At 47.9% G+C, this 26,529-nt stretch overlaps 1 protein-coding gene across 1 annotated transcript in view; it reads right to left on the bottom strand.

Moving 5' to 3' along the window:
- CDase (neutral ceramidase) overlaps positions 1 to 26,529 on the bottom strand; it is a 94,773-nt gene that overhangs the window by 6,354 nt on the left and 61,890 nt on the right. The window contains exons 5-17 of the mRNA XM_077648284.1: positions 20,328 to 20,405; positions 17,984 to 18,101; positions 15,248 to 15,370; positions 14,068 to 14,154; positions 11,556 to 11,660; positions 10,942 to 11,023; positions 7,606 to 7,718; positions 6,674 to 6,768; positions 4,864 to 4,903; positions 4,175 to 4,267; positions 2,381 to 2,620; positions 1,968 to 2,021; positions 295 to 383 (exon numbers count right to left, since the gene is read on the bottom strand). Of these exons, the coding sequence (XP_077504410.1) occupies positions 295 to 383; positions 1,968 to 2,021; positions 2,381 to 2,620; positions 4,175 to 4,267; positions 4,864 to 4,903; positions 6,674 to 6,768; positions 7,606 to 7,718; positions 10,942 to 11,023; positions 11,556 to 11,660; positions 14,068 to 14,154; positions 15,248 to 15,370; positions 17,984 to 18,101; positions 20,328 to 20,405 (1,317 nt within the window). The remainder of the gene's footprint in view (positions 1 to 294; positions 384 to 1,967; positions 2,022 to 2,380; positions 2,621 to 4,174; positions 4,268 to 4,863; positions 4,904 to 6,673; positions 6,769 to 7,605; positions 7,719 to 10,941; positions 11,024 to 11,555; positions 11,661 to 14,067; positions 14,155 to 15,247; positions 15,371 to 17,983; positions 18,102 to 20,327; positions 20,406 to 26,529) is intronic.

Here is a 26,529-nt window from a genome sequence, read left to right as displayed (position 1 = left end):
TAGGTGTTTCTATTAGCACTACTTCGCCTTCGCAGACATAAAATGATGGCGGGTGCACAGAAACTGGTTATACATTGAAGGAAAAAAAACAGTCAGCCAAGTGACTTTCAAGACAACTAGCTGGCTGCTGGTCTCTCAACGAGCCTTCAGTACTGAAACAACGTTGTATTCATTGTAAGTATGCAACAAACAGTACTGCAGACCGCTTTGTAGTCAGTATTAAACCCATAAAAATAATGTATCTTAATTTTCGCACTTGCCATATGTCTGGAAACAATATTCATGATATAGTACCTCGTTTCCCAGTTGCCGTCCGTGGCTACGACGGTCCAGGATTCCCCATCGTCGTTCAGCCTTTCTACAGTCAGGTACGTGCTCTCCAGCTGGAAGAGTAAGCATATTGTGTTAATGCTTGGCCCTTAAACATTACAACAGCAGAATGTAACAGCAGAAGCGGGTTTTATAGTGCAGCGGCCGTGAAGACTATAGAATAATGCACTGAACACGAAGCTATATAAAGTATAACACATCGAATACATGCGCTACAAGCTACAAGCTTATAAAGATAAAAACAGTGAGTGTAGTCGCTGGCAGGTGAAGGCTCTAAGTCCACAATTCGCCAAGCAAGCACAGAGTATGTAGAGGCACTTGGCGTATTATAGCGTATGAAGTGTTTCCGACGGCAGTCGTCCAAGTGAGAGCAAATTAGTAGTATGTTAATAATACCCGTACTACGCGGTCACGTTGACACGATCTTTGAGCCAAATGATTCGGACCCAACGTTGTACCGTGGGACTCCACGACCATTTCGAAACGTGGTCGAAAGCTTCGGCACTCACTCGCCACCTTGCAGTGACGCTGCTGTCGTCAAGTTTTGTTTTGATAACATTAGGAAAACCTTTGAAACATATAGCTGGATGCTGCAAAAAATGCTCTTAACCATAAAACAAATGTTGTCAAACAATTCTTTAGTACACGCGATTTATGCTTGAAGACATTTTGAACTATGCATCAATCTTCTTTTTCTAACGGTCTCTCAGTGCTGGTTTTCCGTCGTTTCGCGTTTTCGCTTGTTGTCTGTTTGCTTGTTTTGTGTGCTTATCTTAGCTGCTATCTTATGATTATAAAAGACGGTGGAAGAGGCGCTGCCGATGCAGGCTTGCAGTTTGCTTCCAGCACGGCTGTAGTTAGACTGAAGCTGAGGCATCGGAAGCCAAAGAAGACGGTACCGAAGGTTACGAGCCGCCATGTTGCGCAGCTACATTGGCTACAGTAAACAAACAATAAAAATATTACATGCAGTGCGCGATAAAAATTTTAAATTTAACGCCAATATATACTCGCAAACTATTGGTTTTCGAAGTGGCTGCGCCAGGGCGCTGCGTACGAACGTACACGGGCTTGCGTTTCATATGCATCTTCAAATGTCTTCGCGGCGCTGTGTCCACTTGGGTGACTTTTTAACCGAACGTCTTTGGGGAAGCCTCGCTTAGCAGCAAAAGACCGGCAGGTGCGTCGAATGACATTTGGTCAGAAGGGTCTAAAATCTGCTCTGTGAGCCCAGCTATGCAGTAACTGAAAAACGGTGGTGCATCACTTCTCAATAGACGGTTATGTGTAAGTGAGGTACGCTCTGCGCATTCGATAGAGAAGCTTTTGTCCGTGTCCATGTTGTCCACGTCAGAATTTTATTGTACAGAGAAAAATATTTCTCAGTACACCACGCACACAGGACATTAGTAGCGGTTTTATGCCTACCTGCCCATTTTTACATACATATCTGCCAGGCCACTCACCCTGGCTTGAGAGACCTCATCGTCTAATTAATTTCCAACAACGTCGACGTGGCAAAAATTAAAGATGTGGTCATTTATTACATTTGCCCATTGCTATTCATGCTCGAAGCAGGGACCTGATGACTAGTTTGGCAGCTGCGAGGTTGGTAAGTACAACTAATCAGTCCTTACCATCAGATTGTTTCTTGGATGGCCAGACACAAATGTCACGAAGACTCGTTCTCCCTGAAAGAAAAAAGGGGCAGAGTTGGTGTTATTTACGCAGACACGAGATTAACAATGTGCCCAAGAGCGTGTAGCTGTTCCTGATTGTTTAGGTTTTCTCCCGCTTCCACAAAGATGCAGGCTAGTCAAAGAAAAAGTGCTGTTGCTCACCGCCATTGCGAGCTTAGCGCAGCTCGCGCTAACCCCGTCAGTTAAAACGCGGCAGCCATTAAGTTAACGAAGCATCTCCATATTAGAGTCACTGTCAGGTAACACTGTGCTGGCCAGTCCAAAAGTCACATCGAGCAGATTCACTTTTTTCCCACTCATCGGCATACAGAGCGGATGACGAAAGACCGTACGATGGTATGACGACGTACCCTGGTGTACTCTGGCTTGGCGTCGGAGAGCACCTGACCGAACACTTTTCCCAGTGGGGCGCCGTCGAAGACTACTCCCGTCTTGAAGGAGATCTGCTTCGAGAGCAGGTTAGGCAGGGGAGGCCCAGCCGGTAGGGTGACGTTGGACGTTAGGCTCATAGCAAGGCCTTCGAACTGCTTCTGGTAAGCCAACAGGGTGTGCGGTCCGTACAGCGTGGACGCCCCTTCGTAGCGTTGCACCTGGAAGAAGCATGCCCGCTATAGTCAGAGACGGCAGCCATTCCATGAGCATCACCAACAGCACGTGAAAAAAACACGAAGTCTTCCATTGCTGTCTTTCAACACGCAATGGCATTAACTGCGAGAACGCTTACACCAGTAACGACCGCATCGATGGCTTGTACCTTGAGGTGATGTTTGGAATTCGGCATCCAGTCTCCTGTCTCGAAGGGCATTAATGAGTCTTTCATCAAGTGAGACAATTCCACTCGCTTTTTCCTCACGCTTGCTGCTGCCAATACGGTTCGAGAACAAGCTTGACCGCCACATCAGCCAGTGTAGAAGAATAAATTACTTGCTTTTTTTAAGCTTTTCAAAACAGGTTGTGTTGAGTAGGAGAATTGATTGTAGTTTTAGGGCTGTAAACAGACACTAATGCAGAATAAATGTCTAGGGGAACCACCAAGGTGGAGTAGATTTCTAATAAAGGAGTAATTACTCATTGGCATCCACCCAAGCGCAGCCATTCGGCTACTGACCACACCTGCTCCCACTTCGAGTTCTTGATCAATTCGCTCTCGCCCTATCACGTGCTATCCGTCCCGGTTAGCTCAGTTGGTAGAGCGACAGCTCCGGTGAAGCGGTGGTACCGGGTTTGAACCCCGGACCAGGACGAATTTTTCTTTAACTACGAAATTTCTAAGAAAGCTGTATAGCTTTCCTTTGTAGCCGAATGGCTGCGCTTGGGTGGATGCCATTGAGTAATTACCCCCTTATTGTTTGTTGCCTAACGCCTGCATACATTAAAAGAAGCAGATATAAGTGAGTAGAAAAAGCAAAGCTCTATCTCATGAATTCTCACACGACTGCGGTGGGCACAAAGAGTCCTTTTTGCATGGCACGTATTCACGGACTATCCTCGACTAATGCGTTTAAGAGAGCGAATATACAAGACCACAAGTTTTAGAGAAAGGCGTCTTTGTGAAAATTCACTAATGAGTAAGGAACTGGCCAAGTTCGCCATAAAAGAACATAGAATGCCTACAAGGACCGAAGTTTACTGCTGGGTTATATTAAAAAACGAAGCTGCTCGTCGCTAAGTTCTTGCAGCTTAGTATTGTAGACATATTTTTAGTTGCAAAAAGTTCTGTAGTCAAGATGTTTGCAGAAATAAACTCAGCAACAAAATGACAAACTGGTTGCACTTCGTGTGCCACCCGAAATGCAACTTCTAAATATTGCTTATTACTATAACAAATGAAGCGGCGCATGGTATGCAAGTCTTTATTTGCAGTTACTTTTTTTTTCATGGCCGAGTGCACTCAATATAGCATGGACCAGCTTGTACAACGCAGATTCCTATATACCACACACGGAGTCGTTCAGTTTTCACGGTATCTTCTTATTTTCCTGCTTCTTGTTGGCACCGCCAAGCATTATACTGCTTAAACTCTTCCCCATTTTATTATTATTTTTTTTCCAGAATCAGCGTTCGTGGCCAGTCAATGCCAGCCGCGTAGTGCGTATTGCACCCTTTCACAAGTGCTGCGTGAGTTTTCACTGCTACAAACGCACCTGGTACTCCTCATATGTGGCGACGTAATGTGTGTAAGTGTTGGAGAGGCCGGCCAGGACGACCATGGAATCAGGATATCTTGACCTCACCACCTGCAAACACGTGCAAAACTTAGCCGAGCACTGGAAAGAGATGAAAACGATAAGGCGATACACGGAGCTATGAAGGGAGTACAGGCTTGCTGCATTCCTGAATGGTTTTGGGCAAGACTTCTACTCATCAAGTGTTACTGCCTGCGTGCATTTTAAAAGGAAAAGAACAGGAGAATAAAACACAGCTGACTTTTGCAGTGCTTGACGAGTTCCACTGCTGCAGATGCTTCGCTGAGATGCTCAAAGTTCTTCGTCATGACACGGAACTGCAGTAAACAACGCGCTCTTGTCTCAGCAAAGCATCGTGTTGATTCTTAACCTCAACGGTTCCTTTCGCACTGATAGTCCATAATCCATTATGCTTCTGGAAGTCGCACACTGCTGTGAACTACCTGTAATTCGTAAATAAAGTTAAGCTCCTCCAGCTAAATAGGCTCATAGCTTTGCTGTGCGGTCGTTTGCAAAACATGTGTAATATCAAATTAGGCTATGCTCTCCTGCGTTTAACACCATCCCGGAAGCGGGACAAAACTGCCGCCTCTGACACAACGGGAAACGGTTTGCAAACTAGTATAGCGCATACTAAGACGACTCACCCTTTCCACTGTGGCCCGAAGACGTCTTCCAGACATGGTGCTGTCAATCAGGAACAGGGAATGAGCATTAGAAACGACAGTCAAAGCAATTGGTACAATGAATTTGTCTGGTCACATTTTATTTGCGTTAATATTTTTTAAGTAAAATCCCCTTAGACTTTTGTGTGGTTATTAATTTCAACGCTTGGGGAAACGAATTATACCAACGCATGCCGTGTTCTCATATCACGGCTATGGCGGTAGTAACACAGGGTACATTGGGCCGCACCATATCTGTATGGATGGAAAACCCAAGGGTGGCAGTGAAGTACTCTTGCACTGCGAAAGCAGTGCTGCACATGACGAGCAAGAAACCCACCACGTCGTGGAATCTGGTATTTTTGCCTATAGATGCTCAACGAGCGAAACTTAGAGACCTGTGGCCACGACCTACGCTTTCAAAACCTGATCACTCTGGCGACGTTCACAGGCACGGTTCTCCTTCGCACTGATAACCTCCCATCACGTTTCACTCCGGCCGCGCATACTGTCAGCAAACGGGGCCGTATTTACGAAGAAAACACGGTCCAAACTGGGGCCGCATTCGAAAATACTCTCGACTCTCGCACCTAAATTGGGTTCATGGTCGCCCGGTGCCTTGGATATTGCCAGAGCAAGGTGCCGATGAACACAATCTGCCTTCTTCGCACGGCCGCTCTGCGCATGCGCGCCTCCTCCCCTCCTCTGCCCTCTACCGAGCTACACTGGCCGAGAACAAATCGCAAGCTAGTACCGTGCACGCGCAGTTCATATTGGCGGCATATGCAAGCACACACCTGGCACTTCGAAGGCGAAGTTGGCGCCTCGAAGACAGTTGGATCAACCCCGCGGGTGCCTACGTTTTCGACCAGTTTTCTCTGAGCAAGACGAATTTTCGCGCCCAGCCCAGAGGGCGCCACATCTTGAGAAAAAAGGCGGGATAAGAACGATGCTGTGAACCCTGTTGTCTAACCAGAAGGCACCGGCTTCGAAAGGCGTCATTTAGCTTCTCAGACAAGGTAGAAACAAAGAATTGTTCATGCATACGAAATTGGTGTCTCGTGACACTTCATTGCCAATTCCGATGTGACGTGATGGTTCGTCGCGTCGCACGAAATTGGGAGACTAGGGCAATAGCTTTCTCTCTGAAAGTAATCTTAAGAAGCTGGGCAATCTAACCGACGTCTCCAGCGTCATAATTACTCTGCGTATCACACACCTGAGCACCGATCTTCATGAACTGGTTTTCCAGAGAAATTAAAATTGCGCAGTGTTTGTATATTCCACGTTTCTCGACGGTACCTTTCATAAGAGTGGCGCTTGCTGGAGACGTTTTATCAAATTTCGATGAGCTGATTTAAAGCAAACAGCTGAATTGGAAACGACAACATTAATCTTTTTGCAGTAACAGCGAAAATAGTCATAGTAGCAAAGCTTTCATACGTAGCCTCAGTTCGCGATTGTCCTGAAAATTAACTATAATCACTTTGACTATGATGGTTGGCCAAAGCAAAGGCGGTGGCCAGCCACGACTTAGTACTGCACGAGATGACGTACAAGCAGCTTTGCAATCCCGGGCCCTGATTTTCAAATGGTCTGAAAGTTCAAGAAGCTCGTATTGGCGTTATGTCTTGAACTGAATGTGGAGTCAGTAACTTAATGACAGCCCCGCATCAGTGACCCACTCATTTTATGCAAAAATCAAGTGACTAGCGCCTCGCTGCTGCCTGCACACTCAACTTAGCTGTAATTAGTTAGTTACATTTTTTTCTGGCATATAGAGCATACTCACGTGAATTCTCCAGGGGCAGCAATAATATACAGCTGGCCAATCCTTAGAATTTGAGTGGGAATGATGCTAGCAACCCAAGGGTATGGAAAGTTCATCTGAAAGTGGAAGAAAAAAATATGGCAGCTGTAATGGCCGAAATATGACCCCAAATTCAACTTCGCAGAAACTCCCCATTACCGTGTTTAATCGCGGGAGAACATCACCGGGCTCACGAAAGCAATGCAATTAAGGAAGGAGTAGAGTGCCAAGGGGCGCTGGCAGTCGTGAGTCGTTCTCACGTGCAAATAGATGCGCCTGAATTCGGTTCGTACCTTATGAGGACTGTTTAGACGATTTGCTCTGCGGCCTCCCTGCCATTGGTCAGAGCAAGCAGCAAGCAACCCGCCTTCGATACCGCGGCCAGCGAAAAGCACTGCTCTCTTGCTATCTGCCTTAACGTCCTATGGGCAGCAGCCGCCAATGGCACATAGGTGAATCGGAAGAACTGTCGCAAAATGCGGGCCCTGGTAAGCTGACGCCTGCTGCAGCTTCCACGATGCTGCACATATTTAGTGACACAGACTGGAGGAGTAACAATGAAAGCGCTTCCACTTTGACCGGTTCAATGCCGAAAGAACGAAGCGACAGCTTTTCTGGAATAAATGCGCATCGACGCCAAAATGGTCCAAAATGGTCATGTTTTCTGTCCTTTGTTACCATTTTGGCTTTGCACCTGCATACTAGTATCCCCTGGCTGAAACTAGGAGGCCAGAAATCAAATATGTAATAACGGCATCATTTTCCTGGTGTTAGTGAAGTTCAAGCAGTTCAAAACGTGACTGCGACGAGCGCACACGAAAAGCGTTTCCATCAGGGAATAGAGAAGGCTCCCACAGTAGTGAATTAACTTCCTTTTCTTCGGCTTTACTGAAACAGAGAGCTCAAACACTCACCTCTCCGACAGGAAGCAGGATGGGCTTCGGGTGGTGGCATTTGATGGCCTCTTTAGATGGCGCCGCGATGAAATCCCGAACGAAATTCCAGAATGGCGTGGATTTTGTCGTCGCTGCATAGACAGGAGCAAATTCATTATAGAGAAGCCCTTTTTCGTTCGTAGAGGTATACTCCAAACCAACGACCCTTGTCCGCCAGTTTTGCTCAATGAAACTATTGCGACCACGTGACTCGCTGCCTCGGTAACACTCTGTCGTCAAGAAAGCCCCCTCGCTTAGTGGGGCTGGACGTTTGGCAGCCCAAAAAAGAAAGCCTAATGTGAGCAAGTCCGGACAGTATCCAGCGATCGCTTCGACTTACTTGATTCAGTTAACCAAGTCAAATAAACATTGCTGAACGAAATGTGAGCTGAAAATATCCGCACTTTTTTAGTCAGAGAGCAGCTACAAGCTTTAGCCGTATGCTTTATAGAAATTTAGCGCCCAAACAAGCGCCTCGGGCTGCTCGGTTATCTAAAGTTCATTCATGATTTCTGGTAGAATATTTGTTATCAGTGTTATCAGCTGAGGTGAGTCCGCTGCAGGACAAAGTCCTCGGTACATCACCCCCCCCACCCCCCCACCCCCCCTTACCCCCGTACCAGTCTTGGGTGGCCGTACCATCCGATCGCATTTCCCCAGGTTCTCATCCGACCTTGCGCCGCCCCGACTATGGTCGCATTCCGTTCGCATCCATTTCGGCACACTAATGTTCGCATCAGACGTATTGCAATAGTGAACAGAAAGATAACCCGTTCTCCCGAATTTTGGCGCCTTGAATGAAGTTAGCTGTTATCCGTCCACGCCCAACACATTTGGCGCCAAAACTTCAGTGTATCGCCTTTAAAAAAAATTGAAGGGAACACTTAAGCTCCGCCTTAAGAGTATGACGCGATACCGCTAATGGATTTATGCCTATACGCGTATATGCGGAATTCGTCATTATCGACTTTACTTTGTTGGTCTTCCCGAGCAACCTCTAGCGGCCAATGATTAATTTAACTGCCATCTGCTACGGTGGTCAGTTTGCTCACAATCCGCTGGGCAGATTGTGATGACGGCACAAGGTAACGTGACTTAGGTGGCCCACCTAAAATGGAGCGGCCGGCTCCGGCTGCGAGGCTTCAAACGGTCGCCAACGTCGACGCCGACGCAGGACAATTTTTTCCGACATGGGGGTACTAACGCTCTCGCGTTACAAAAAAAAAAAGCTATGCACCAAAGATCGACGTACGTGCTGCTCAGTACCGCCATGCGCCGCCTGCTCCGTTTGTATTGCGATGCAGGCTATCAAAACCTGGCTCCATAGGACGAGAGCAGTCGACGCATCGGATGCACGTGCCACGGTTGAGCACAGCAGCCGAAACATTGTGGCGTACTGCTGCAGACCCGCTTCGTCCGCCCACCAGGATGAGTGTATCGGCGCAGCTGTTAGTGCTCGACGACCCCGTGATAGAGGGAGGGGGGGGGGGGGCTATAACAGGCCGGCCACGAACAGGGAAAACGGCTCGAAGAGTTTGGGTGCAAACCCTACTCTACCGACGTTATCTCGCTTTCCGTCGCCGCTCGTCCACGGAAGCAGGAAATGGTAGAACTTCTGCGCGCTTCCGGAGTCCAACGAGTATTCCAGCCCATGGTGTTCGCATCGGAAAGGGAAAGCGAGGGAAGCCTAGCGCGACTATGGCTCTTGACAGTTCACTAGAGTTCGGATGCATGATGCTGTTCTCGTAGGATCTCAGTTGCGATTCCTCCTTTGGCACAGGACAGATAACTCCCCATCCGTACTGCGCCCTTTCAATTGTTAGATTTGCGGAAGCAGAAGGTTAAGTGCCGTCAGTTATCTGGCAGTGTCGTCGAAATCGGACTTCCGTATCATGCGTAAACTGGTCGTCACTCGCAGTCGCGTATAACCACAGTTGTTTGATGGCACGTTTCTGTACGACCGATGCCGAATTACGTTTGCCTGCAGCATATTTTTTTTTTGTTTGAACGAAGGAAGCGAAAACTTAAGTCGACGCAAGATGTAAAGGAACTGTAACATTTCAGTCATTGGTGGAACTGAGAAAAAAAGCATAAACAATCAGAATTGAAATTAGGGGAAAGGACATTACGCTGGGGTCAAAAGCCACGGCTTTCTTCTAGTGCAGCGTTCTAATTAATAATGAACGACAGTCACAGGTCTCCTCTCTCGTTTCACTGGCACTCGTGCATAAATGTGCAACATAGTCTGCAAGCACCGCTTCGGATCACAACGGCGGATGTGGTACGTCACTTTCAGGCGTACAGCACGTAGTCGAGGTTTCCAGCTGGCAGCAGTTCATCTCCGACACAAAGGCTTCCAGACCATAAACCCATGCTGTTCTTCATGTTAAGAGGAAATGGTGGCCTCCGTTACGAAGGGAACATAAAAAGAGCCACGGAGACCAAACACGTAATTTAATTACCAGGCCCTGGAAGCACGTCGCTGCAAATTTTTGTACTAGGCTGTTACTGCGCCACGGGCATAGGAGAAGGAACACCGCGCAGAAGGCGCGCAAAAATGCCTGCCATGGGTCGCGCCGACCGCACTGTTCTCTGCGGGAGCAGAGGAAACTTTCTCCTTCTCGAAAAGAAGCCAACGACGCGGGCTGCAGCCTCCACCGCGGACTCCACTAACTGGGCGGTGACCTCAGGTACAGGCCAGCATCAACATATTTCACGATTGATAGAAACTGTTATGCGTACACTGTGCGTGCAACTGAAGCTGCTCCTCCCCCACGCAGCAACACCGCGTAAGCAAAGAAAACACGCAGGGGGAGTTGCACCAATGCCGCCGAGAGCAGATAAGTAAAACGGCTAGACGGGAATAAACGCCGATGCGGATGCAATTGGGTCGCTCGTTAGGAGAGCCCTCCGAGAGGAGAAACCTGCTTACTGGCCCTAATACAATGCTCATGGTATCAGGTCAGCAGATCCAGTAGATATTTTCTCCACGGAATGTGTGTTTCCAGTCATCCGTAAGCCAACTAGTATTTACTATTGCTTTTAGGTCAGCCTCATGTAATGTGCCATACCAGAGGCCTTTGAGGTATCAAATAAGAAAAAAAATGCGCGAGCCCCCCCCCCCCCTCCCCCCCCCCTTTCTGCAATGATGTGTGCTTCCGATTTCCTAAGCATACAGGTAGCGTTAATTTTATTTAAATGCTGCGTCAAAATTATCAACTCGTACGTCCCTTCCCGTGCAACGAAACTTTTAGCTGATCCCTGCAGATCCAGATAAATATTTCGAATGATGTTCCAATCGAAAATAAAACTCACACTGTGTGAAGTCAAACTGGCCCGGTCCGTCAGTGGTGCCTGCAGCAAAGCTGTAGCCCAGCGCCGCCGTGCACGTGGTGATCTGGAAGGAACGCGCCGTGTTCTGGTGATTTATTTTGTGCCCAGTTCGGTCATTTCGGTGAAAAATTACCCCTGACGTAGGTAGCCGCGAATACCCTGCATAAAATATAATCGCGGCTGCCAACCCTGTCATGCTCTCCTGCTAAAGTTTAACAGTTATCAACTACCTCTTCTGCAGACTTCTTGATGCCGTCTTCGACAGATATATTCCATATAGCTCATTCGAAACTCTCCATTACAGCTTTGCTTGGGGACCCAGTAAGACGCAGTTCTCTCAACCCCGCACTGTTAGCTCACAGTTCTCGCGACGAGTACAGGCCACAAGGTGCGAGAAACCGCGAGTGAATAAAACTGAAATAAACCGAAGCAAAAGCAAGAGAGCAGTATGACTCCGTTTCCTGCCGCGGCTTTCCTGGGCGTAGCCCAACCTGGGGCTCCTTTCATTGTTTCGTTCTGTCAGCCAGCCACACCTCGCACGCGCAACGGGGCACGCGGCAGCGCCGTTGCTTGGGCAGCGCGCGGGGAACGCTTACCGGATCCGCTTCGTTGTCGCCGACCTCGTACTTCCCCATGTTCACCCTCTGGTAGGCGAACCTCACCGGGCCGGACAGCTTGCGCGAGGCCGAGTGAAACAGGTCCTGCGAATCGGGAAACGTCGCGCTGTCAGACGGCCGTCAATTGGGCTCACTTGTCCGCCAGCGCGGCCGACAAAACCGGCGCGCGCTGACCGGGCTCGGAGCGCGCCAGGAAGTGGACGACGACCCGGCGCGCGCTCCTTGGCTGCCGTTCCTGCAGCGGCGGCTATCGCGAGGGGCCAAGGTATACGGGCCGCCCAGTTTCCTCGTGCGAGGCAGTGCAATGTGTGTACACGGGCGAGCCACGAGTTTGTCAACGCCTTTGGACACAGCGTCCTTAGCGCACAACAACACGGACAGTACGTTGGCCGAGCTGGCAACTATCAGCAATGACAGAAAAGCGGCAAAGCTTTTTGAGCCAACCGTACGCGCGTTCTTTAGTATTTAGCGCTCTTGTTCTGCAGTTAGAATTACACTTGAGGTTCCACTGTAATGATTGAGCGGCATTGGTTTATTTTTTGGAGACTAGCCAGCTGAGCAGGTATACGGTACATTCACATCTAAACTTGTCAGAGGAGGATGTTTGGGCCACGTTGATTTGGTACTGCATCTTGAATGCTGGATGTAGCGCAGCAAGGAAATGCCAACGGGGCAGAAGTATACAGCCGTCCGGTTGCTTCGGGTAGTATACGGCAGTGCAATGTTTATTCGGGAGAGCAAGCAATTTGCCGAAGCCTTGGGACACAGCACTCCAGCAAAACTGAGGGCTGGGCGATTTGGCAAGTGTACCAATAATTGCAAAAAAATACTCTGCTGTAAGGGCAGTTGACAGAGAAGAGATGAGCCACGATACGTGCGCTATCTCCTACTCGCCGCGTTTCCTTGTTTCTCGTGCCCTGTCTTTACAGCGCTCTTTTCACTTCTCGTCATTGTGGACTCGTAGAACACGTACATAAATAAAAGGAGAATGTAGCCTCTATACTCCGGCTGTCTCGTACGATGGTGCTGACATATCTCATTTTTGCCCCTCCCACCTTAAAATTATCAAGCTACTATAGCGTTTATGCACAGACTAAACACGGATACGCCTATATGAGAGTTGAAAGGGAGTAAATTCCCCTCTAACGCACTCCTTTTTATGAAATAGAGTGCGCTAGAGGACAGTTTTCCTCCCTTTTCACTCCTTTCCGTTTAGAGTGCAGGATCACAGCAGTAATGCCAGCGTGGCGTTGCGTTTTCTGTAACATGTGACGCATAAGTACAATACCGCTGATTGTGAATAAAGCACATTCACCGGTACGATCATTACGGTATTAAATGTTAAGGGGTAGCACACCTATGTCACACAGCAAGCTCCGTTTCATCATGCCCAGCTATAGAAGTATTTCACACAATCTTCGCGTAGTGATGCTGAGGCTTGCGATATGCTTTGCGGACCCACGGACTTGCGATCGGCGATTTTTCGAGAGGAACTTGTAGGGGAGGCGCGCCTTTACATGCGCTTCTTCGTGAAAAATAGCGAATACAGGGTTTCACAGGATGTTACTCGATATAGGGTGCAGGCGAAGCCCCTTTGCACCCCTTAAATCTGCCTGTACATTATTCTCAATAGTGATTTTCTATCCAAGCCTATAAAAATGTCGAGCATGGCAACACGAAAAAAAGCCTTTGACATCGTCACTCATAGGTCCAAGCGCTTTCAGTGGCGGCTAAATAGCCCCGCGTTCGTTGTTTTTTTTTTTTGCGATGTTTCGGCGTGATAGGAAGGCCTCTGAGTACAGGCTTGTTGCACATCACGGTCACACATTAGGAGGTGGGTTCATAGCGGAAAATTCATGTGACGTTAACACCGTGCAATATATGGTGACATCAGTCACAACGGAAGAGGAATATTATCAAGAAGTCACACTTTCTCCTGGGAGTGTCGCCGGAACTCAGTACAGCTTGTGCTAAAAAATGCTGGCAACAAATTGCGAACTTATAGCGCACGTCACTGGGAACCGAATGCTTCAATCATTAAGAAGCTTGGCTAAAAATTATGAGAAATTACGAGGTTGTAAAGAAATAGAGACTACAGGCTGCTGGGTTCGACTTTGCGATGCCGGAGGCATAAGCTAAGTTGAAAGCTCTATTGTCGTTCTAGGGCGCTTCGTGAGACAAGAGAAGGGCTGGCCCTCGTTTTTATTTTCTCAAGCAGAACAGACAAAACAACTGATGTGGCAAAGGAGTCAGTTTCAAAATGACACTAGCCCATAAAAAACAAAAACTGTAAGCGCGCTTACGCATGTCTCGCAAAATTTGAGAACGTGCCAAAATAGCTTTACCAGAACAAGAAACCTCGGTGTCCCGCATTTTGCACTTAAGCACGTTTTCTCTGCCTGATGGCAGCGCCACCTCCCGTACAGCGCACCGTGCTTACAGATATACGTGGAACACGCAACAAGGCTGCCAGGTCGCCGCGGAGACTCACCAGTGCTTTCTGCAGCTGACGCTCGCCCAGAATTTTCGTGCTTTCGAACATGTCCTTGCCGGGACCAAATGCGATGCATTTCTCAGTCTGGCAGAGAGAAAAGAAACAAGCATGGAATCACTAAAATGCGGGTGCTGCGCCATGCACGCTTGCTCAGTACGTGGCACCGCGATCTCCGTAACAGAGGTGATTAAAGCTAAAATGCCGTCAGGAGGCTGCACCCGAGCTATGACCTGCTCAGAATCTCAGGTTTCGTAACAGCCGAAAGCGGACGACTACACGGAAAGGAAACACAAGGCACGACGTTCATGTTTCGTGTAGCCGTCCCCTTTCGGCTGTTAGGAGAGCTATACAATTGTGTTCCACGATACCCGGAGGCAGTCAGTCACCCGTGCAGAGCGCACTACCAGTGTGTGCATAGAGTGGTGCTCGTATAAGAAGGCGATCTAAGCGGAGAACCGCTGCAATATTGAAAATTATCAACACTGCATTTAGTGCATACGAGAGAATACTTAAGCGATGCTTTTAGCTTACCATTAAAACAGTTCCCCCTTGCCAGCCGCCCCCCTATCCCTATACACACTTTTTTTACCTCTATAGGTTCCAGCATAGATAGGTCGAAACAAATGTAGAACAAATATAACGATAGGGCGGGCGAAAAGCACCACAGCCCAGATTTGAGAGTGTTTTTTTCCAAGTAAGAGCTTTTCGCGCGTCTTGCGTCTCTGGCAACCATGGTTCAAAAGTGCCCGTGCGGCTATAGATCACGGAGCGCTATTACGTTACAAACGTGCCGCATATGGTTTTATCTGCTGCGACAAACTACATTTCTAAGTTTTACGGCACATGCCGAGCTGGAAGTTCTAAATACGTCTTTACGTCCAATGCTGCACCTAGGACAACGTACGGCTCCAGACAAACGGCGATTACCTGAGGTTCCTAAAGGTGCACAGAAATCCCGGCACGCGGGCGCTTTTATATTTCACTTTCGTTTAAAACGTAGTCGCCGCGGCCAGGCCGCGTAGTCGACGGCAGGACGCCCCGTTTACTGAGCAGAGCAGTCGGCTCGATTTTTGTTGTGACTATATAGGAAACACTGGTGGGCTCTCCTGGAGCTCGGGCTTGCAATGCGGACGGTGAGCTCCGGTCTGTCTGACATGACGACACTGTCGGGGCTTACCCGGCCGTTGCAGGTGGATTTCTGGAAGTCGCAAGGCAGGCCCGTGTCGATGCAGCGGGGGCCGTTCAGGTTGGGCGACACGTCTCCTTCGTTGGACTGGGCGAACGCGGCGACGAACGGACCCTGCGAACACGGCATTCGTGGCTTACACAAGACGCACGCGCGCATTGGTTACGTTGCTTTTTTTCTTTTCGTAACTCTCTTACGTTGCGTTTTATACGTTACGTATAAAAAAAAACACCCCAATTTTTTTTTTCCTCCCGAACGCGCCAAATGCTTGCTCGTAGGAGGACACCGTAGGGATGAGTTCAAGTGACGAAGAACGAGAAACGCGAAAAGAATAATAAAATACAGGTTTACGAAATGTGCTACAAAAAAAACATTACAAAATGGAAAACACGTTATATGCTACTTTCTTCAAAGAGAGGTTATTTCGAGTGACAATTTTGGTGCATAGCGACCGACAGATTTTGTGCATGTGTGCGTGTGTATGTGTGTGCGTTAACGCTTCGCGGGCCACGTTATTCATTGTACCGTGAAAGCGTGCTTCGTCTGAGGATCGCTGCGCGCGACCGCATTCCTGCGGAACAGATGCGAGCATTGTGCCTAAACCGTCCTTGATAGCGCACCGCCGAGCCGAGACCTATGCTGACGACTCTTAATGGCACTAATATGTATCGCCACTGCTCGAATTACCCGATACCAAAACGGGCGTTTGCCTCCCACACAGCACAGATGCTACGTTGCGACCCTGTGATCACAGCGGCGTTTGTAGGCGACCATTGATGGACGGCAAACAAATAAAGATGTCGAATGCGTCCCTGTAGTGCTGCGCTTATCGTTGTTTTGGAGTTAAACAAGCGAGGATATTTTTCGACGTAATACCGTCTTTACGCTTCGTTGAACAAGTTTTTGCCTTATATTATTATATATTATTTTATTATACTGTTATTACTTACGTTATATTATTACAATATTTATATTAAAGTTTATCAAGTGTCCCAAATTTGTGTGCTCACGAAAGGCGGTTTTAGAAAATATCACGCACACCAGCTTTCCTGGACATCATTTTTATTGTTAGGCAAGTGTGAAATATTGTAAGATACTGTTACGAACATATGGATGGGACTGGTGTAACCATAGAGTTTCTTACTATTAACTAGAAGGAAAGCTGGCGGCGCTGCACCTCAGCCACCATGGCACTCAAAGCATCATGGGGCGATGAGCTACTTGGTGCGGGGTAGTAGGTTTTTTTTCAGGAACAGATAGTGGCGTTACTGAGATGTCCCGTTCCGTCCACAGCGCAGACGACTTTGGCGCGAACGTAGTGCGCAAAAGCCATAGTAGCGAAAACGCAACAGCACACGACGCCAATAAAAAAGTTTTTGGTTTCCGAAGTGCCATTAAACAACCTCTCAAAGTGTTAAAGCGACAGCATTTCTTTTGAGAACATATTTCTTATTAAAAGTGCGCCTGTTAAGCACGAAATATTGGCTTTTGTGGTCTGCAATACTTGGCCAATAGGAGAGCAAGTCATCGCTTATTTTAGGCAAACTTTACACTTGCATGCTTTTCTGCTCGTTTGCTGCAATTTATAGACATGATATTGAAAGTTAGGACATTCTTGATTATCAAACAACGTTTGTTTTTTTTAATTATGTTTTGGCCAAAAGTTGTGGTTCTGAAGTCAGCTCTCCGCCACATGATGCTTACAGCGCCTATGGTGGCTCAGGTGGTCTCGAGGAAGCTCCATGCAAACTCCCATAGGCGGGGCGCCAGCTTTCCCTCTAGTTAATAGTAATAAAATCTATGGGTGTAACCTAATGATGGGTAACAAAATCTTGCTAATATTGCTAAACAGCAGAAAACCATAATTCGTCGCGATGAGGGAACTGCGGATATATTGATTGCTATGGTGCAATCTCGCGATATGTGAAGAAAAAAAATGCGTTCCTGAACAACTTCCCGTTGAAAAAAATCGCCTGTCCAGAATTTCTGGGCACGATGATTCACCGCTTCACTTGCGAATGGGCGCCGTGGCGAAAGCTGGGATAATGCGGTTTGACATTACGTTTACTGAAAACTTTTTTCTGCGTCAGGCACAACACTTCGTGCGCGAACATTTTGCACGGCTGAACAATGCACAAACGCATGCGCTTTCCCTTCCCTCATAGCCTCTTCCTCGTCGCAAAGCAAAGCGCGCATTCGAGCTCGGTCACACCGAGTGCGACAGTTGCGCGCCTTTCCTCTTCTTACAACCTTCTCTCCTCCTCGCAACGCGCGAAGCTCGACCGAACGAGCAGCCGCCGCACCTTTCCTCCGCACTTCTTCTAGGGCTCCCCTAGAATCCCACTGTACACTCTGTCGAGGCTTCAGACGACGACCGCCTTCTCCGCTCGAACTTGAGCTCCTGTAATTGATGCAGCCCCGGACTTGGGGTCTCTGAAAAATTGTTTTGCTCTCTCTCTCTCTCTCTCTAATTCACTGCCGGCAGCAAATAAACTTTCTGCAGCTCCACCTTCAACTCCGAATTCCTCAGATATAAATACGTATTTTGCTGCAGAGGGAAAGTGAACGAATCCGCAGAAGTCCAAACGATGGAATTGCACGAAAAACGACAACTGGCTAAAATTGTTTTCAGCCTCCCTTTCGCAGTTCTCGAGATGCCAAACTGACATTTCACTCAACTGACGCTATGGCGGGGAGTACTGGTATCAGTTTTTCGCTACATCCCACCTTTCCGGGAAGATTATTGTTCATCTTGGCTTCAAACTTGAGCTCGGCGTATCCTTTGTTGTCGCCGCTGATGAGTAGGTTGCTGTTGTTCATGCTGGTTGGGTGAACGGAGAACCAACTGCAAAGAGACAAGCACCTCTGCAGATAACTCGCGCTCCTATGTCAATGTTTAAATTAAGACGCAATGAAAGCTTGAAGCTGGATAAAAATATTATGCAGAGACGCTTAAGACTGGTTACGTGTGGGATTGCGAAAGCATATGTCATGGACGCCAGACGTATACACGTTTGGTCGCGACTTGCGAGCTCAGTTTATTTCAGGCGATCAGTATTTTCTTCTTTTTTTTTTCAAGGTATGACAGCACCAACGCACACACACCCGTACGTACGGCACCACCCGGCACGCTGTGCGACGAACGGTTGCATTACAATTTTGATAGGAATGTCACCATATGAATGGCGCCACATGTAGGTCGGCCAGTGGGGGGGTACATATAGTAGACGAATGACATGTATATGAGTGTCTGAACTGGTGGTGCTCGACTTGCTGTGTGCGTCCCACGGCCGCTTGATGACGCCACCCTGTTTTTCTTGCCATCGCTGGAATTTTCTGTACCATCTGGCTAGCATGCACACCAACACGACGCATCACATCTCTTGGCTTTTACTACCTTCGCACACTTGCTGACAGACGCTGTCTGCAGCATATGCACATCACGCTCAGGGGAGCCTATATTACACCATCACTTTCTGCCTTTTGTCAGCATTTAAAGCGCTCTTTTTAAAAAAAAAATCAGGGGCGGGGGCACTTTGTTGACCTAAAGTGCGGTGAGGCGAAAGCCTTTAGCGCGGTGTTGCTGCTTGCGTCACTGATGTGTGGTTGAGATGTTAATTAAGTACAGAACTCTTTGTGAATATTAAATGCTGGAGACACAGGAGGGCGTTTGGGAGGCATCCGTCTGATTCGACGCCTTTTCGCAAACACTCTCCAGCGTCCTAGGCAAGGAGAACTACATATGCGTTGGCAGGAAGTAGCGTAGTCGTTAGCACGCTCAGCTGCGGAATGGAAGGATGGTGGTTCAAATCCCCAACATGCACAAAGATTTGATCTTATTAAGTTGAACAGCGTAACGGACTGACGGACGGATGCGAGCAAGAGCCATTAAAATGCTTTCGCCTTAAAACAAGCAAGGTTTTGTGCCTGAAGTAGCAGCAGCTGTTCGAAGCCGCATAGAAATGATTCTAGCAGTAATAACTTCACGCAGAAACTGTCAACTGTCCGCATTGCAGAAGCAGGAAGCACATATGAGCTTAGTCACGGCTCCGCGTGTTCGGAATTACGTTTAGCATTTGTACGGAACACATTGCAGCCAGCCTTCGGTTTTGCATGGACGCACCGTGACTGCGGCGCTTGTGCAAACAGCTTGCGCAGTTGTGCTGTCCTAAAGCGTTTTTTTTTTTCGCAAATTGATTTCAAATGACTTCCTCGCGTAAAAGCGGCTCAGTGTGAAAAAAGTATCCTTGAAAGTGGCGACCATTACTCTACCGTCAACGAAGTCGCGCATTAAGGCGAAGCCTTGCGTTTACACTAGATTGAGACGCCGCAACCCTCTGTTCTGTGCTACCCTTGGATATTAGTCATTAGCCGTTATTGAGCACATCGCCGTGATAATCGTGAGCGCCGTAATCATGACCACGGTGCTTTACTTACACGAATAATTCTTTCGCAACAAGAACAAGCAATTGGTACACGCATTGTCTTTCATGTCACGACTACGAGGTGCCAAATTTATTTATGTCTTCATGTAACAAGCGGCGGTGGGATTTTAGAACAACGAAGGTTTGTGTCAAGCATGGTCACCCAGTAATGTGATGTGCCCTGTATTTTGTAAATGGCCATATTACATGACCGACTTGTCCTGCCCTGAAGAAATAGTGATAACGTTTGCATAAGCAGTACCGAGGAACATCAAAGATAAGATGCCTGATTTTTTTGTAAAATCGTCGCCCAAATCTGTGGGCATGATAAGAAGGGTTAGGGTGAATGAATGCAGGCTCAATGAGAAGCAGCATTTCTGGGTTTATGTTTGCATGAATGAATTAGAAATGAACTGTATGGAAAGACAACTGACATTTTAGTAATCTTGTTGTGTCTGCCAAAAGCCATTAAAGCTATTACAATGTTTAAGTCTGCAGTAATACTCAGTTTAAGAACGCATTACGGATTCTTGATTCTTTAACTGAAGCCTCACGGGAATAGGGTTAGCAGAAACCTTCATTTGTCGTTTCTCGCTCAAGAGCTACATAAAGTGGTGGAAAGGTCGCATGCAACAGTAAATACTTACTTTATCATTCCTATCGGGTTGTTCTGGAGATCCGTGAACTTGAGGAGAAGCATCTTGGTGTCTGTGTTGTTCTGGTATCTGCATCATGAGAAACAGCGCTATAATTGCACTTAACAGACGACTGAACAGGCACCTGCGAAGTCTTAAAGCGTTCATGTTCTGCAGGGGGAACTAACCAGCACGCGAAGTCCTACAGCTCACTGTATGGTGAGCTTTTACCGACGTAAAATTAAACGAAAACACTCGCAGACACCGACAATAGGGCCATTCCTGCAATCCGGCAAGAGGCACGAGTTAAATACTGCTCTTCGCAGTGAGGAGCAAACTTTTCATGAAGAAACCATTTTCCAAATCGCCAGTAGTTGCGCAAGTGTACATCGCTTTTTTTTTTTACTTTCCCCATAGCGTGTGCAGTCATGAGCAGGCTTTTGTCAGCGCTCCAGCAGTGCTCTGCGGAGCAAAGGCAGCGAAACTTAAAAAAAGATACAGGCTTTGACGAACAACGCTTGCACTCGTGAGTAGCCGTATTGACATACAAATAGCACGGACAAAATCCCCGTGCCCCGAACGCATCAGTAGGGCGAGTATTTTGCTTGATTTGCTCAGCAGCAGACGGCTCGGTAGCTCTTGACAAGCCTACTCACGGCTGTACATATTCTCTTTTCGCTGATACGCGTGAAACGCACCAGTGTAATATTACCTGCAAAATACACTGCGCCAGCCGTCATCAGTGGACTATAACCTGCTCTGATAGAAAATTTGTGTACAATGATCGTATAAATTTCAGCGCTAAGAAAGCCGCTGGTTGAACTCCGGCTGAACTTAGCTTGTGATGTTTGGCTCAAAATCGTCGACAAGCGGCATAATTCTTTCCATTAACTATTGCGCAGAGCCAGCGCGCAAGAAAAGCATGGCTAGCTCTCGGAATTAGCATGAAAGCAATTCTCTAAAGCAATTCCCCCCCCCCCCCCCCCTCCTCTCTTCGACTCCTTACGGATCTTCGATGCAGGCGAAATTCTGGAGACCCGTGTACTGTGCGATGTCAGTGCACGTTAAAGAACCCCAGGTGGTAGAAATTTCCAGAACCCTTCACTACGGCGTCCATCATAGCCTGAGTCGCTTCGGGACGTTAAACCAGTATAAACCATAAACCATAAACAGCGCAGTAAACGCTGATTATGTCCACATTCTGCATCAAAAATAATCAAGCACACGTGCGTGGAATCGCATGCGCGTTGTGAAGACACAACTTCGTTTCATTATTTTTTTTCGTGAGGCAACCTTATAGCTTTCGGAAATACTTGCGCGCACACAAGACAGGACATGAAAGGTACTCATGTAACACTTGTTGCTGGGCTAGTCGGTGCATAGTTCTATGTTCAATCGTTAGCGCAAAATAAGACAAGACAACGTGGTGGATAGGAAGCGCGTTGTCCTGTCCATCATTTTTGCACATGTCTCTTATCTTGCGCCAACGTTTGTGCATAGGACATGAAAGGGGACACACGCAGGCGCATGCCTGTGTACTTCGCGCTTTTGGAAAGTATAAAAATAAGTTTGCGGACTGCTAAGAAGAAGTAGTGCATGTATCTGATATCATTGCCATGCGGGAAATGCTATATCGGGAAAACACGCCGATGTTAAATGAGCGTCTGGGTGATTGTCGTAAGGTATTGTAAGGCAGTGATGGATACACAGCAGAGCATTGTCGCTCGTACAAAGGGTGCAGTCCTGTCTTTAATGGTTGCCGAATTTTATACTCGTAGAGGAATCAGCTGACCCGGGAGCTTATCGAGGCGAGGGAAATTCTTAGATGTAGTCCTGGTTGCGTGAGTGTTCTATTAGTAGTTCTACTAGGTAAAGAATTGAAGTTCTTGGATGGGGAAATGGTATGGCAGGGTCGCGTTTGGCTTTCGGCACGTGTGGCATTGCAGTTGTATTTGTCATGTCTGATGATAATCCTGATTGTGAAAGCATATATATTTCTTGCAATTACAATAAAATCCAGTCTAAGTTTCCGCCTGTGTGTGTCCCTTTTCATGTTCTGACTTGTGTAAGCGCAAATATTCCGACTAGCATGAAAAACCAACTCGTCCAAAACATCGCTTCAACCTTATAGCTCACTGGATTATACATTCACATTCAGTACATAAAAAAACGCACAGCTGGCACCCAGCAAGAGCACTATTATCCTGCTTGAGCCACTCTTCAATCGCAAAACGAGCGCGAAATAGTTTACTTTTTACTGCATTATTTTCCACGTACAAGACTGACAGCTGAATGTCGGCGAGGCTGCGACGTACTGCAAGCTCTGTAGAGTGCACTGTCTCTCGTGGGAGCAGCTCCGCCTTAAGCAGTTAACGAAAGCACCATGTGTTCTCCTCACACACTTCAGACTTGTTTTACAATACCCGCAGCGGCCACTCAGCGCTCACGGCGCTCCGTTGATGAGCAACAGTTCGCGGGTTTGATTGCTGGCCACGGCGGCCGCAGCGCGCATGCACTGGAATTTCAGTGCACGTTATACGAAACCCTGTGCAACAGAAATCAATCCCGATTCCTTCACTGCGGCGTGCGTAAAACCAGGATCTGGCACGCAAAAATATTTTTTTGACGGCGAGCAGGTGCGGTTACTTTAAAAGGCCCAGAGCAGCATATTTCGGATCTCTCGTGATTAGTACAGTTATTAAACTGAATTTTTGTAGAAAAACGGTCGAACGATGTTTAGACTGAACCCATTCGCAACTATTTAAAAATTGGGCACGATTGCGCACTTTTTTTCTGCCTTTCTGACAGAAAATTCGTTGTTTTTTTTAGCTTGCTTTGCTTCACTGATCCGTTCATCTCATATTTGAGCTTTCTTCACTTCGATGTCCACTGTCATGACTTGTTCCGACGTTTCGATACCTATGGACATACAGCATGCACCCATTTATCTCTGCAAACTAAACGCATCGCCAGGAAACGGCCACAGCTCCAACTTTCGTTACCCTCTCCCTTCGCGTGACATTAGCCTCGGTTACATAAGCCGCGTTTACATGAGTGCCACAGCAGCGCATCGCATCAACTGTTTAGCGCCTCGCATTGATGTAAACTGCGATAATGCGCTAGGAAAGCGCGTCGCATAAATGCGCCAAGCGGGGGTAGATCGAGAATGGCAAGACGACTTCAGCGGTGAATGTAAATAGGCTTGTAGGTGTCCCTCCTCCTCTCTGCCATAGCATACAATACCCCCCCCCCCCCCTCCCAAGCACGATAACAAAGCAGACAATGCTCAAGATGGGGGCGACTTAACCCCTCTGCCACCTGCAATGGGCGAAAGGCTACTGTCCCACCAGGCTTGATGCGATACGTGTAAACATTAGTGCATCGGCTCCGCGAGATACGCTAGGAAGTGCGATGCCCTGTTGTCGCATTCATGTAAACGCGGCTATAAATGCGACAGAAGTCGACTCACGTCAATTTTTTTAGGGAAAGAGCAGGTTCTGAGAAGAAAAGGAGTGACTCGTCCTTTACTCTCTTCCTCGACGCTTTCGCACTTTACATCAAAACTTAGACTAGAGTAGACTTCTGTCGCATTTATGTAAACGCAGATTTTGTCCAAAACGTTCTTACTAGGCCGAAGTGTCTGTACACCACGAAGCGAAGCAAAAAAAAAAAGCTGGCCCCTGGGGACAACCTTGGACCATCCAAGCAAAGGAGCGCCGGAACACAAGCGTTCGTTGTCTCCGGCGTTTTCATTCTTCACAGTCTGCACGCACGCGGCGTTGCCAGCGGACAGCTTTGCGGAAATGCTGACACGTCGCATTTCATCACAGATGACAGCGCTGCTTTCGCTTATTTTGAAGTCAAATGTGGCGCGTGCGTGCGTGGGAGACTCTACATAGCCCATCTTGCGTGAAAATGCGATGCTATCCTGCAATACGATACCCGTCCTTTAATGACATTAGACTCGAAGCGCACGTGTCTTCTGCGTGCAAATAGTTTACAGGCCAGTGCAGCAACCCCCTGAGCATTCATGAGAAAATGTAGGTGAGCTCTAATCACGCTCTCAGTATTAACAGCAACTTGGCAACGAAAGGGGCGCTGCTGCAAATATACTGGCTGTGACGCCATCACCATATACTGGTGACTTCAGTAACCTGTGTTTGATGAATTTCGGGCCTGTAACTAAGGCGCATAGGGCGCGTGCTGCCCCGGTATTGTCCGCAACGCGTTTATGTTGAGATGTGTTTAAGTTGAGAGGTGGCTACGCTAATAAGGTGGCAAGTTGTAGCATGAGGTTTAGTGCTACAGCATGCTACAAGGTTTTGTATATTACAAACTTACACTTTCAGGCGTGGTCCAAATCTTTCATTCGTTCGAAAAGCAAGGACAAAGACCCCCCCCCCCCCCCCCTTTCAATGCATAATGTTCGGCAAGGCGTACTGTTTTGTACTCGAGTTGCCTCTTTTGATATTTTACTAAACGCCTTTCTCTCTGCGACGCAAATTCTTCGTGCCTCTCAAACTTATCCCATTTCCGTACTTGATCAGAGTGCACGCAGCCCAACTACTGTTCTTCCCTGTGGGCTTCCGCAGGCAAAGAAAAAGAGAGGGCGTAAAAGTGACGCCCGCACGGATGCTGTCCCCATATGCTCCGATGTAAGCACCTGTCGCGACGAAAGGGCACCAGGGCATTGCCAAGAATCATCCCGACACTTACGGAGCTAGCGGCGATCTCTCCACGCAGGGAGGGCAACCAGTGACGGCGATCAGTGAAGCCTCCAGTAAATAAAATAATAATAATAAAGCTGAGAGAGAGAGCAGCGCGTTGCGGGTGTGCATATACGGACGTCCAATGACATAACGTGCTTGCCGATTTCGCCCTAGGCGCGTGGCTCGCAACCCGAAGAGCCCGACCGCTATTTTGGAAAGCCACGCTCGGGCTGCATTTGCGCTCACGCGCGTCGGATTCGCGGCTATAAATGTAAGCGCGGACAACCGGCCCGCACGGGGAAACAAAAGCGCGCCGTCACGTATGCGGCGCCGCGAACGCGGACGGCTGCAGCCGTCGGAAATTGCGGCCCAGCGAGGCAGGGCAAGATTTCTTTGTTGTTGTTGGGGCTCATGGCGCTGATTAAGGACAACAGCGGGGGCCACATTTCGCTACCGCGTCTCGCTTAAGGAAAACAAAAATGGCGGCCAAGCCTGGTGCGAGGCCCGATTACCGCAGGAAGAGGAATAGGGCACTGCACAACAACGTCAATTCCGCGAGTGCGAAGCGGAGCGCGTGTGCGTGCATGCGATCGTGCGGGCGTTCGCTCGCTCGCGTATCGACAGGCTCTTGCTGCACGTGAGCGACTCTTCCACGTGTATTCTGCTGTCAAGCAGCCATACGAGTGGAGCGTGTTGCTTTGCGCTGAAAACAAAGTAAAAAAAAAGTACCACTTCCCCCACTATTTTCCCGATTCGGAACACGCCGAAACTTCCCACTATCAATCAGAGAGATTCCATGAACCAGAGGCACACTGGTAGCATGAACAAAGTGACTGAAGCAAACATACGATGTTGCTGCACTACTCTATACAGCAGTTTCCCGAAGAACTATTTTTTTTTTTTCAAACGGCAGACGCATACGCCAGTGCCACTGCCTTTCGTTTAATTTTGACGCCGTGCTTTTTTTTGCATTTGATCCTGACGCAGGTTGCCATGGCGCATGTCTTTGCGTGTTATGCATGTCTCAAATATGTCTAAGGTATTCATCTGTGTCCCGTCTTATGTGTTCTGCATTTTGCACTGCCGGTTAGCAAGTTTTGCTCGTCGCATCAATGCGTGCTGCACTCGCAAGCAACTTTCTCTGCTAACGCAACGCAAGTTACTAGAAAGCAAGGAAAAACTATTACATAACATTGAAAGTAAGTTTGTGCCCGCTGGAATTTTTCTCGACCTATGCAAACCCTTTGATTCAGTTGCGCATAATATATTGGTTAGAAAACTGAGCCACTAGGAATCGGGGGAATCGCATCGGACCTGGTAACAAGCTATCTCATCAGAGTGGCTGTTCGGGCGAGTTGGTTTGCCATGACGGAACATATAGCGCCAAGACACCAGGACGAACAAAGAAAGAGACACCGCGAGCGCCAACTTTCAACTGAAGTTTATTCATTGCATGTGAAGTTCTTATACAGGTTGAATTATACAGGCTGAATATGCCGTGAGTC

This window comes from Amblyomma americanum, chromosome 1 (genome assembly GCF_052857255.1).
Source record: "Amblyomma americanum isolate KBUSLIRL-KWMA chromosome 1, ASM5285725v1, whole genome shotgun sequence".
Taxonomy (NCBI): Eukaryota; Metazoa; Arthropoda; class Arachnida; order Ixodida; family Ixodidae; genus Amblyomma; species Amblyomma americanum.
This window is presented reverse-complemented; position numbering and strand designations above follow the sequence as displayed.